At 47.6% G+C, this 12,505-nt stretch overlaps 1 protein-coding gene across 2 annotated transcripts in view; it reads left to right on the top strand.

Annotated features, from left to right (window-relative positions):
- The window catches only part of PRKCE (protein kinase C epsilon), a 511,412-nt gene extending 499,553 nt beyond the window's left edge, over nt 1-11,859 (top strand). For both annotated transcript variants that reach the window (XM_029231447.1, XM_029231445.1), the window contains exon 16: nt 8,969-11,859. In XM_029231447.1, coding sequence (XP_029087280.1) covers nt 8,969-9,115 — 147 coding nt within the window. In that variant the 3' untranslated portion in view covers nt 9,116-11,859. The remainder of the gene's footprint in view (nt 1-8,968) is intronic.
- The last annotated feature ends 646 nt before the right edge of the window (nt 11,860-12,505 follow it).

The raw sequence follows: 12,505 nt of genomic DNA, 5'->3' as shown, positions 1-12,505 counted from the left end.
CTGTGTCCCTGAAGGAACATGTCAGCTGCTGAGGCGTGCGCTGCCCACTGTGCCCCCAGCTCCACAGCTCCCTGTGGACACACACACGCCCCGGCTCATTGCAGAGAAGAGAAGAAATGATGTCATAGCCAGCACCGCTAAAAGTAAAATTCGTCTTCTTTCTCCCTTTTTGTTTTTCTTATCTTGCTTTATTCCAGAAAGTTTAAAGACAGCCCACTAGGATATACAAAGAACATACTGTAAATGTAGTGGCAGTGAAAATGAGGAAAGACAGACAAGGTTAGGAAGGCAGTAAAAGGATCAGGAATGTCCTTTTGGGTGGGTCACAATCCTGGCTCTTAGCTTTTGAGAGAAGACTGGTTAGTCCTAGTATTTGGAGTGCACAGGAGAGGAAAGCACACAGGTCACCCCGGTGATACACTGATTATTCTGTGAACTGAGATCAGGGATCATCCCAAAGACAATGCTCTTTGTTCTAACCATACTGTTGTGATCAATATTGACAAAGAAGCAATACTAATAATTTACATTTACTCTCTGCTGTGTAGTGTTCTCATCACTTAAATGTATTATTTCACTTAATCCTTATAACAAGTATATGGGGAGGACTACTAATATCCCCATTTTACAGATGAGGAAACTGAGGCACAAGAGAGAATTCACGATTTGCCCACGGCCACTAGGCTACGCTGCCTCTCAGAGGGCGACATCTAAAGAAACCAGTGTGGTTTGCCAGTGAGCTCTTGGGTATCCTGATCTTATAAAGACCGATATAAAATAACTAAGGAATGGCATGAAATTCAGAAGGAATACCAGTGTATTGTGTGAGCCTGATGGGAAACTGAATCCAGAACAAATAGGCTTTCAGACTACAAAAAGTCGCTTTGAAACTGCTAAGAAAAAGAAGGAAGGAAGAGATCCACTGCTCCTTTACACAGAGGGACTCAGCAAGGCTGCACATCAGAATCACTCACGGAGCTATAAAAAAAAAAAATGCAGGGTTTCCCTGGTGACGCAGTGGTTGAGAGTCCGCCTGCCGATGCAGGGGACGTGGGTTCGTGCCCCGGTCCGGGAGGATCCCACGTGCTGCGGAGCGGCTGGGCCCGTGAGCCATGGCCGCTGAGCCTGCGCGTCCGGAGCCTGTGCTCCGCAACGGGAGAGGCCACGACAGTGAGAGGCCCACGTACCGCAAAAAAAAAAAAAAAAAAAAAAAAAAAAATACAGATGTCTGGGCCCCACCCCCTGGACATTCCAGTTCACGAGGTGTGTGTTGAGGCCCAGGTGTCCATATAGATGCATGTTTGTTTCTGATGCACCGGCAGGATAGAGAACCACTGACTGAAAACAATGACAAATAGCAAGACTGTTATTTTGCCTCTAACTTTTCCCCAAAGAGAAATAAATACCTTCAAAGATTAGGGCAAAAACCACTCTTGGGTGAACTGAAACCCAAGAGAAGTGAACTAATGAATTATATCTAATGAAGCCACCTGGGAGCTATATCTCACCCAGGCCAGATCCTGGAGCAGTTACACTGAGTCTCTGGGGTGGGTGTAGCATCACTCTCATTTAAAGTTCCATGGTGGTTCTGTTGTACGGCCGAGTTTGAAAGCCACTGTGCCAGGCCCAGGTGAGTTATCTCTCAGGTTAGTGAAGAATCAGCCGTGCCCACTATTTGGTTATTTGGATTTGATGGAATAGAGCAGTGGTACCAAATGGTGGGACATGGGCAAACAGTCTCCCAGTATTCAGAAAGAGGGAAAATGAGGTTTGGGATACTCTGAGATGGATGTGATTAAAGCAAGTTTCTAGAAGGTTTTTTGAGAAGATAGCTTGTGGACACTTAGGGGAAAATGGTAATTGCTTGGAGCCAATTAACTTCACCTCTAGACTAATAGATGAGAGAAATGCTGCAGGCATTGTGTATCTTTATTCCAGCAAAACAATTGAAAGTCTTGGATAGCATCCTCCTGAACAAGATGGAAAAAGTGACCATGGCTGGTTGATTCACAGTGGATTTAACACCCATACCCCCAAAGTGTGCTGGTGCGACTGGGTAGGTCAGCTTTGTGAGAGAGCTCTTTGCAGAGGGCAGGTCAGACGGCTCTGAGCCTGAACTTCCCTTATATAGTATTTTTATATGCATCTTGTTAAAGAGATGGGAGGCATGCCAATCAAATTTTAGGATGACAAAAATCTGAAGGATATGGCAGAAAAGATGGATGACAGAATTAAAATGGCATTCATATAGTACTTTAGAGTTTACATGAGGTTTACTTATATGCTCTCGTGCAGTCCTCAGCAAGCTAGGTAGATTTATTATCCCCACTTTCTTGGTAAATAAACTGAGATTCAGAGAGGTAAATTACAGAATCATTATTTATGGTAATCTTAACAACCTAGAAATAAGTACCACCATAAGAAGAAATCAAGGTTAAGTGTCAGAAGTTACATCTGGATGCAAAAAATCCATTTCAGAAGTTGGGGGTTTGTATTAGTTTCCTAGGACTACCATAGAGTTCCACACGCCGGGTGGCCTACAACAACAGAGATGTATTGTCTCACAGTTCTGGATGCGAAAGTCTTTGATCAGGGCACCTGCAGAGCCGTGCTCCCCCTGAAACCTGTAGGGGAGGAATCCTTCCTTGCCTCTTTCAGCTTCTGGTGGCACCAGATGTTCCTTGGCTTGTGGTAACATCACTCTGCTCTTCGTGTGGGTTCTCCCTGTGTCTCTTCATCCGGTCCTCCCGCTGTGTGTGTCTGCCTCTGTGTCCAAATTTCCCCTTCTTATAAGGTCACCAGTCATACTGGATAGGCCCCACCTTACATCTGCAAAGACCTTATTTCCAAATAAGGCTGAGGTGCTGGTGGTTAGGATTTCAACATAGCTTTTGGGGGAGACACAGTTCAATACATAACAAGGTTAAATTGGATTGATAAAACTGTAAGAGCGTCACTGTTTTATCACAGTTACCTCAGAAATGATAAAACAGTGACACCGTCTTAGACATTGATTTAATTTGAGAGTTTCCACCGAGTAGAGGGTCATGCCACTTCCCTTGGCATATTGCTCAGACCACGGAGCCAGGGATCGAGCCATCAGTTCTGGCCACCACATTCTAAGAAGGAAATGGATTAAAACATGGTAGGGCACCACCATGGCAAGAGAGGTGCTGTGAAAGCTTCCACTGGCAGCCTAGACAAACCCTCGATGTGTCTCGCTCTGTTTTCTATATAAGGAAAATCCAGAAGTATGATCAATTCTTGGTTAACAAAATTGAAGAGGGGGGAAAGGGATAGAAGGACATGTTGAGAGAAATTTCTAGGCCAATGATAGTTGACTTGACTGGAATTTCTGTTCCGTCCCTCGTTTTTGTCAGGCAAAACAACTGTGCAGTTATATGTTTCTCTTTTCAGTTAACTTCATGGGTGCGCATGTGTGTATAAGCATACGCACATGTACTTTGTCAATATATGGGTATAATGAATATATGTGTATATGTAAAGACCCAGTTAACTGAAGTTAAGCAAGCATTCTCATTATTTAAACTCTCCCTTTTTCTTTGAAGATATTTAAAAGAAGAAAGAGCTTAGATAAGAATATTGACATTTAAGAGCTAAGAGGAATCTTGAGTTTGACTGTTGCGCGAATAAAAGGATTTTGAGCAAATGAATATTAAGGGATTGCTGTGTGCCCTGCTTTGCAGTAGGTACCTTGAGGGACACGAGAGGAAAATGTGACACACATAAAAACATGACAAGGAGGGAAGTGCCGTGGGGGACTGCAGGAGGGAGGCTGGAGTCAGGGAGACTCAAGAGGGAGGTGGAACCTGAAAGCTGGATTTTTGGAGACCACGTGGAGACAGCATGTCTCCCCAGGAAGTTACGGTCACACACATGGGTCCGGGGACCCTGGCTTGTGGTCAGTCTACTGCCTATGCCTTTGCTGTCACGCCAAGCACAGATGAAGAGGTGGTGTGGGACCAGCACGGTGACTACAGGCCTGTGCTCCGGCCTGTAAGACCAGGGAGTTTTCTCGGTGCTTTAGAACAAAGTCATCTGTTGATCTCGTAATCAGATAAAGACAGAAGCACAAATTCGCTGGCTCCTCTGAAAGCTTGTATTTATGACTTCAGTTCAGTGAGGGCTATGAAAGAATTGCGCCAGCCAGACAGGAAGCGAGCATACAGGCAGCCTGCCCATGTCCGCACTGGGGTCCAGACACTGCCACAGTGGGCTGAGCCTCCAGCCCTCAGTGGCCTCAGGGCGATTTAAAAGGCAGGCCCCCTACCTTTGCCTCTCAAATGCAGTTTCTCAGAGGCATCTGGAGTGACGTGTAACTCTGTTTCCGTAGTTCTACCTCACTCCCCTGCTGCAGGTGCCAGAAGTGTGCCCTCCCCCCAGGGTCAGCCCCAGACCTCAAATCCAAGACCTTACTCCTCAATGAAGCCAAAGGGAAGAGAAATGTTGTTCTCCCCTGACACCAACTGCAAATACCCACCAAGTCCGTAAACTTCTCTTAGCCCATCTGTCTTGGTAGAATTTGCCCAAACCCTTTTTCATCCTCTTTCTTTCTCAGACCAGCAGTCAAGGAACCCTAGTGGCCCAGGCTGACCACTGCAGGGAGAGGAAACCCCATTAACCAGCCCTAAGCCTGCCTGTCTCTCAGGGCACTGTGGGGCAGCCATGGGCTGGGGTGCCCTGCTCCAGGCTCTTTGTGAGTCAGACCTCAACCTTCTCCAAACAAAAACACCCTCTGGCACAAGAGTGCCACAGGTTCTGAACCCAGATCACTTCAGTGGCTCTAGATAAAGCAGCAGCAAGAGACGTGCATTCGATTATTTTTTTCCTCTGATATTTCTTGGGCGCTCTCTATGTGCCAGGCAGTACGCCATCCCGGGGATGGAATGGCGAGTTCAACCCAGTCCCTGCCCCCAGGAGCGCACAGATTAGTTGCAAAAGGAGGCGGACACCCAGGGTGGTAAGTGCCGCGATGAGAGTTAGGAGAGGTGATAGAACCCCCATAAGAGGCCTGGAGGGACAGAGAAGGCTTCCTGAAAGCAGGGCATCTGAGCCAAGATGGGAAAGGTGAGCAGAAGTCAGCTCGGTGATGAAGACGGGGCAGGAGGCGAGGAGGGGAGAGGGTGCTCCGGGCCGAGGACTAGCTGAACAAAGACTCGGTTGCAGGAGCAAAGCCAATGAGTCCAGAGGACTTCGTGGTTCCCCCGGGCCCAGGAGATGAAGCTGGGCAAGTGGACAGGCACGAGATCCCAGAGGGCCTTAGAAGTGGGTAAGAAACTGGGGCTTTTTCCGAGGGCAGTAAGCCACCGTTGGAAGAATCTCAGTGGCTGGAGGAAGCACGGGATGTTCAGGCAGGCCCTGGCTCCGCACTAGTTCAGGATTTGAAAGCATCCAGAGAACTGTGGGCTCAGGCCCTGCCCTCACGAAACTCACAGCACCCGTGGGCAGATCACATGGGCTGTGCTGGGGAACACAGCCAAGAAGAGAGTGAGGCATGCCCACGGCACACGGTGCTAAGACTCGGAGGCAGGGTAGGATCCCACATTTATTGGGTACCCATTGTGTGTTGTGGTCCGCACGGAGGCACCTCACATCTGGCATCTCATTTAGTCCTCAAGGCAATCTGTAGGGTACCTGTGACCACCCCCATTTTACAAATGAAAAGACCAAGGCTCAAAGAGGTGACCTTCACAGTGTCATCTAACCAGGATGGGAGGTCAGCCAGTGCTCTTTCTCCTCCTGCATTCAGCCTTCCTTCCGTGTGGGTCAGAGGATGTGGGAAGGACTTAATGGAGGAGATGAGGTGCGAAGAGTTAGAAGCCTCTTCCACTGTCCCAGTGTCACCTCTCAGGCTGTGCGGTGGGGGCCGAGAGTCAGGCATTTAGATATTAGGAGAGGCACATGGGGTGACTAAAGATCCAGTTAAACAGGGAGTGTCTCTAGGAGTTTACCCATCAGAACCTTGGAGTGGAGCCTCGTGCCAACTCTGTAAGGGAGACAGCAGCTTTCCAAAGAGTAAAACCAGTGAGTATAGGATAAAATCCCCAGTCCTCTCTGAATTTGAGGATGCTATACTGCTTCCAACGGTATTAACAGGGGATGGGGTTTCTCAGAAGTACTTGCTTTGGAAAACTCCCTAAGCCTCTAAGGTTAATTAATAGTCAGGAATTGTTAGTTATTTGAATTGGGAATGAGTGACTGACATGCACCTAAGCTGTCTCCAAGGGAACTAGGGCCTGGGCCGGGTTGCGTAAGGGGTGCGTGAGCCAAGTGTGTTCTTCTGTAGAGCTCTTGAAGAATGGCACACTCGCTCCAATGCCACAGATGATCCTGGGGCCACTGGACAGCCCAGAGCTGAGCTAGATTGCTACCCAAGCCAGCCCGCCATGGAGCTAGAGGCCCTCTGGGAATGACGTCCCTAGCTGTATTGACTAAGCCCAATTCCCTGGTAAGCAGTCAGCAAGTTGGGACATTCAGACATCCTGTGGAATCTAGCTCCGTCACTATGCTCATTTGACCTCAGGAGAGGAAACCAGTTTCCATGACTAATGGACACAAATGATTGAAAGGTGAAGCACAAGTAGTTAAACAGGGGAGCCGATGCCAGAGTGTTTACAGGTTTCCTGAGGTTCTCTATACACTGGCTCCCCTCCCCCATTAGTGACCAGTGAGAGGGAGCCAGGAAGGAGGTGGTCCTGCCCCTGAAAGTACCTGGGCATAGCCCACCATTGGTGGTGTTACCAATTGAGTTTCCCTCCTGCCCTATTCCTTGCCAATGTTCTTCACCAACTCCCGTCCCTGGTCCCCCTCTCCTCCTGCCCCCACTGAGGATGCCCCTTGGTCGCCTTCTGGGATGATACTCAGTGCTTCCCAAGTCTTAAAGTCTTGCTGCCACCTTTTCCCCATCCTGCTGCTCCCCCAGCACCACGGGCCCGTACTCTATAACCCCTCTCCAATCAAAGTGAACCCATCCCTCCTTCGATAGGGATCTTCAGAAGAGGCGTCACCACACCCTTTCCCCAGGCACCTGCCCTCCCTCGTCCCTCATGCGTCACTTGGGTTTGGGCTCTGTGGTTCTCCTCTGGAGTTCCTCTCCATGAGGGCCCCCCTTTTCCTCAAGCTCTGTACACACTGGAGATGGAGAACGCGTCATCCTCTTGCCTGGGACCAGCCCTCCTGTAGAAAAGACTAAGCCACTCCTCAGTTTTCCCATCTCAAGGGGCGACACACACATCCTGCTGCGGCGAGTCCTGTTTCCATCCCTTGGGCTTTTCTGTGTCCCCCTTTTGTCTCCCCTCCAAGGTCTCTGAGACCTACTGAACTATGCAGCTCAAGGCCAGAGAGAAGACGCCAAGCAGGACTGATGGGTGCTGAAAGATGGGAGAGACTAGCTCATCTCCGCTCTGTGCTGTCCATCTGATTCAGATCTCAATCTGGGGAAATTTGAAAACAGACTCCCCTGCCAAGCTCACCTCACCATGTCACCACTCTCCCTAGCCCACAGACCTCTCCCACCATGCTGGCTTACCAGCAAGTCGTTCTGGCTGTGCTTCAGCCTAGTGGTTTGACCTAAATGTCTCCTGTTTGAATTTGACTCTTGCCGTGTCTTCCCACGTCTCCAGTACCCAGCTTTCCAGACGTTCTACACCACGGGAGGCATCGTGCTGAGAGCTGGATTTGAGCCTGGCTCTGCTCTGAACTCATTGGGTGACTCTGGGCAAGTCACCAAACCTTTGTGAGCCACGGTTTCCACGTCTGTAAAATCAGGATAATGACACCTGCCTGTTCCAAGGATCAGTGAGCAAATAAACGTGAAGATGCTGTAAACTGTAAAGCAGCACTTCCCAAACGATGTTCTGCAGAACTTTGCTCCCATCTTCTTTACCATCTTCCTCTCTGCCAAGGTGCCTTCCTCCCGTCTCTACCAACATGATTGTAACTCATGCTTCAAGTCTCAGCCGGGCCCTGACTACTCCATGAAAGTTTTTCTAATGATTGCCGTGTGTTCTAGACAGGAATACTGATTTCCGATTCAGCAGTTAACCCCCAAAGGCAGAGAGCATTATTCATACTTGCTGATTTTCTCCAAAACCCAGGATTTGTTTGATTGATGCCCTCCACCCTCCACAGACCATAAGCCCAGTTTTGGTAACTTGAACCTCCAGCTGGGTGTGGGTCTTTCTGAGCTGGGAAGTCAGTGGTGGGCTTGCCGATGTATTCACTCATTCAGTAGGTGCTTAGTGCAGGGGACTGCTGGGGACCCAAGGCTGAGTCAGACAAGGCTTCTGCCTTTAAGGAGCTCATGGTCAGGACAAAAGCATTAACAATTCACTGCAAGTCAGTGTGTTGAGTATAATAATAGAAATAATGGGGGAACACAAAATAGCAGGTGAGGATCAAGGGAGGCTTCCCAGAAGACGGTCCCACCCCCCATCCCACGCATCCTCCTACTTATAGAGAAGATGACATCTGGAGCAGACATGGCAAGGTAATGGGGGGTTTACCTTTATGGAAGAAAGACCACTGGAGACCTTGTGGGAGGGAGATTCAAGTTCACTTCCTGGATCACAGGAAGGGAGGTCTCAGTGGAGCCAGAGGGTTAGGGCAGGTGCTGGAAGGGGGAGTGTCCGCAACACACCCACAGACATGCACACACACACTCCACCCCACACACACAGTCTATGGGAATCCCACTTCCCTGCTTTTCCATCATACCTCTCACCCCGTCTTCCTTCTCACCTGGACTCATTCTTCCTCTCCAAGTCCTCCATCACCTCCCGGTCCTGGGGCCATTCATCGTTACCTCATTGGAACAGCTCGATGTCTGCTCTCAGTAGCTAGAGGTCTGCTTTGGCGAGAGGCTGGTCAGCGCGATGCCCACTCCCTGCGGGGGGCCCTGGGGAGGAAGGTCAGCCTGGAGTCAGTGCTTTCTCTTATCTTCCCACAGAAAACCAAAAGAGACGTCAATAATTTTGACCAAGACTTTACCCGGGAAGAGCCGGTACTCACCCTCGTGGACGAAGCGATTGTGAAGCAGATCAACCAGGAGGAATTCAAAGGCTTCTCCTACTTTGGTGAAGACCTGATGCCCTGAGAAGCCGCTCCAGGTGGAGTTCGGTGATGCTGCAAGCAGGGGCGCTGGGAAGATTCCTATTTTCCCGTAGGACGGTCTTGAACTACTTCTCCTCCCCGGAGCCCCAGTCCCTTGTCCACCCTCTATTTATTGCATTCCCTCCCCCCAGGCCAGCTCCTCCCTCTTCCCACCTGGTGACCAGAAGGCACTCTTGGTTCCTGTCTCACCAGTAATGCAGAATCGTGTGGCGTCAGCAGTTCACTGGACCCAGTGCCGAGTCTGGTCTGTTGGCAAGCCTGGCTTCACTCCACGGGGGCTTCTGGCAGGGAAGCGACTTCAGGCCTTTTACTGAAAAGAAAAGGAAAAATAAAACAACAAAAAAAAGCTAACGAGACTCTGGCTCTGCTCATGGACGTAGAGTCCTGACAACTCTTGCTTCTCATCCCTCCAGTCCCCCCGCCTGCCACCATCTGCCATTCTATCCAGTAGAAGAGACTGGTGCTTCTTCAGCCCAAAGATGGGCGCCCTCAAGGCATGCCCAGGAAGGAGAGAGGCTGGGAGATGCCCGGGTTGGCTCCCTGTGTTGGTTTTCTCTGGAATGGCTAATTCTCGCTTGCTTTGGTTTTAGCTTCGGGGCATGCCAAAGTTGTGTAAGCATGTGTCTCGTGGAAGAAATCGCTCTCCATAGAAAAAGAAATTTGATTTTGAACTCGATTAACATTTGAAAAATAGATGATCAAATTTGCTTTCTAATTGGCCAAAAGATATAAATTCCAGTGTTAATACAGGTATATGTTAAAGGGCTAATAAATCATCGTCCAAGGTTTATGCTCTTAATGCTTTCGTGGCACGTGAGGCTCTGTGAATTGAGAGAAAAGGAAACTAGTAGTGCTCTTCGTTATTCAAGTTCTGCCTGAACTCCAAGGCCACCGCAGAGATGGCCGAGGCCCTGGGGTCCTAGCAAAACTCGCCTCCCAAATTCTCCTTCCAGTTTCGTCCTAAGTCCCCAGCATCAAGTCTATTTATTTTCTGCAGCAGTGTGCAATTTTTGCGCACTTCTCCCAGATGGTAGTACTACTGTGTTGTGGTTTTTAAACATTAAACGTGTAAAGTTAAATATGAAATATCTGATTTTGGAACATGCAGAATGAGGCTAAACATGGGTTGTGCAGAGGGTATCAGGAGACTGAAGAGCGACTTATTTGAAAACTGACAGGGTGGCAAGGTGCGCTCGGAGTTTTGTTTCTGTGTGACATGGAATGGCGACTCATGTGGACACTATTTAATGGATGTGACATTACCTCCTGTAGATATGCTAACAGTGTTACATTCTTTGATTTCCAAGGGTTCTCTGTGGCTTTGTGTACATGTTTCCTGGAGGTCGTTTGATTATCTATTTTACTGAACCGATTTAGCAGGGAATGGAATCCATTCCAACTGTTGCACGTGGATTTCCCAGCTGCCCCTAAATATATATAGTTGTGAGTGGCAAAGTGGCACTAATGAAGCTTTTTGCCTTTTGTACATTTGAGACTTTTGTATATAGTGTTTGCTGCAAGGCCTGTGGAATTAATTCATTGAATATAGAGGTATCAACTGCTGCATGTTCAGGCATATTATAAAACTTTAGTCTATGAAAGAATAATTATAATAATGTCCAGGTGCAATAGTCTCTGAGTGTATTGGTTCAAGTTACCGAGAGATAAGGTGTGTTTCCTTCTTTCTTTTTTTTTTCTCGGGGGGGGTGGTGAGGGGTGTTCTTTGTATTGTTTATTTCATTTTGGTTTATTTTAAAAGATGTAAACTCACATAGAGTTCTCCTGCGCTCTGTTATGCCTTGATAGAGATGGGAAAGAGAAAGGAATGTTCTGGATGGTGGTTTCAAAGTTTGGTCAGTGACTAGCTGCGGCCCATGAGCTGGTGTCCATATGTGTATCTGGCTGGTCACGTAGCCTTGGTTACTAGTGATGCCATTCAGTTCTCTTTTGTTCTGATTTTTTTAAAAACTCAGGTGTAATTATTAACTGTTCTTATGATAATTTCAAATATTATGCTGTATCAATTTGTGTGTTTGGCATACCAGTGAAGAGATGAAGAACAGTAGGTTAATTGATCTTCGGTAACTTAACGTACTGGGGAGAGACTGTCTTCTGGAGTTGAGGACAAGCACAGAAACATCTTCATGGTGGCATCATCTCATTCTTTAGGAAGACATGACAATACTGCCCATCTTACTCATGCATCACCACTGCTCTCTGTTTTCTCCTCTGCTTCCTTCACCCTGATGGACTTTGAAACACCAAGCCAACTCTAACTATAATGCCAACTGGCCTTGTCCAAGGTATTCCCACGTCAGCAGGGGTTGGGCCTTCCTAAAGGACAACTGGCATTTTTGTTGGGAAGTCAAATAATAATACATTCCACCAGGCAGCTCCAGGCAGCCACTCAGCGGGTTGCCTGGCCCAGAGATGCCCCCTTCCAGCCCCCAAAGCTGGGCTGGCTGGGATGTCTCCTGTTTGGGGCTGGAGCTCATCAAGTTCTCACACAGGCAGATTCAAATCCCATGTAGTCTATAGAATAAGGCTTGTGTGTTCCGTGAGTAGTCATTGTTTCATCTTAGCTTTCACAAGAGTTTGGAAGCAGACACACTGTTTCATTTCTGCCAGTTCTTTCTAATCTTTCCAGGTCGCTCACTCACTTTTTTTTTTTTTTTTTTTTTTAAGAAAAAAAGGGGGATGGGAGTGCAAAAAAATGCCAAAAAAATATATGAAGGATAGCCGTTCTCTCATAATGGACTTTGTGAAGTGGAAACATTTTATTTTTCCTCCAAAGGTGAAAAAACAATGCATTCTTGCTTTAAAAAAAAAAAAAGAAGAAGAAGGCTAAAAAATTACCTCTTTTTAAATTATGTGCAAAATAATTCTGGCTAAATATAAAATGTATTCAATTTTAGGGATTTTTTTTTTTGTATTGTGATGCTTTATTTGTACATTTTTTCCCTTTCTGGACGTAATTTTAATCTCTTGCCATTCATTAGTGTTATTTCATTGTAAACATTATTGTGCCAAATGTACTGTATTCAAAAGGATGTGAACGTGTATTGTTTCAGAACCTAATAAATACAATGACGTTAAATCTTACTTCTCAGTCCTGATGAACATTTTTATCTCCTTGGTGAGTGTCAAGGTGGCACTAATGAAGCTTACTGCCTTTTAGACATTAGGGATTCCAACTTCCCAAACCTAGATGTGGTTTCAGCTTTTCTCTTACCCTTTGAAGATGCACAAAGGATGCAAATGACCATATTGGCAATGCCCAACGCCCACCCCTGCCTGGCCTCTGTTTCGGGGACTGCCAGCCAGAGGCGTGGAGGGCGTCTGAGCAGACTGGGTGTGGCTCTGGGCTGTCTGG

Source organism: Monodon monoceros, unplaced genomic scaffold (assembly GCF_005190385.1).
Source record: "Monodon monoceros isolate NGI ecotype Baffin Bay Population unplaced genomic scaffold, NGI_Narwhal_1 Super_Scaffold_19, whole genome shotgun sequence".
Lineage (NCBI taxonomy): Eukaryota > Metazoa > Chordata > Mammalia > Artiodactyla > Monodontidae > Monodon > Monodon monoceros.
Note: the sequence above shows the minus strand (reverse complement) of the source record. Positions and strands in the feature narration are given on the sequence as shown.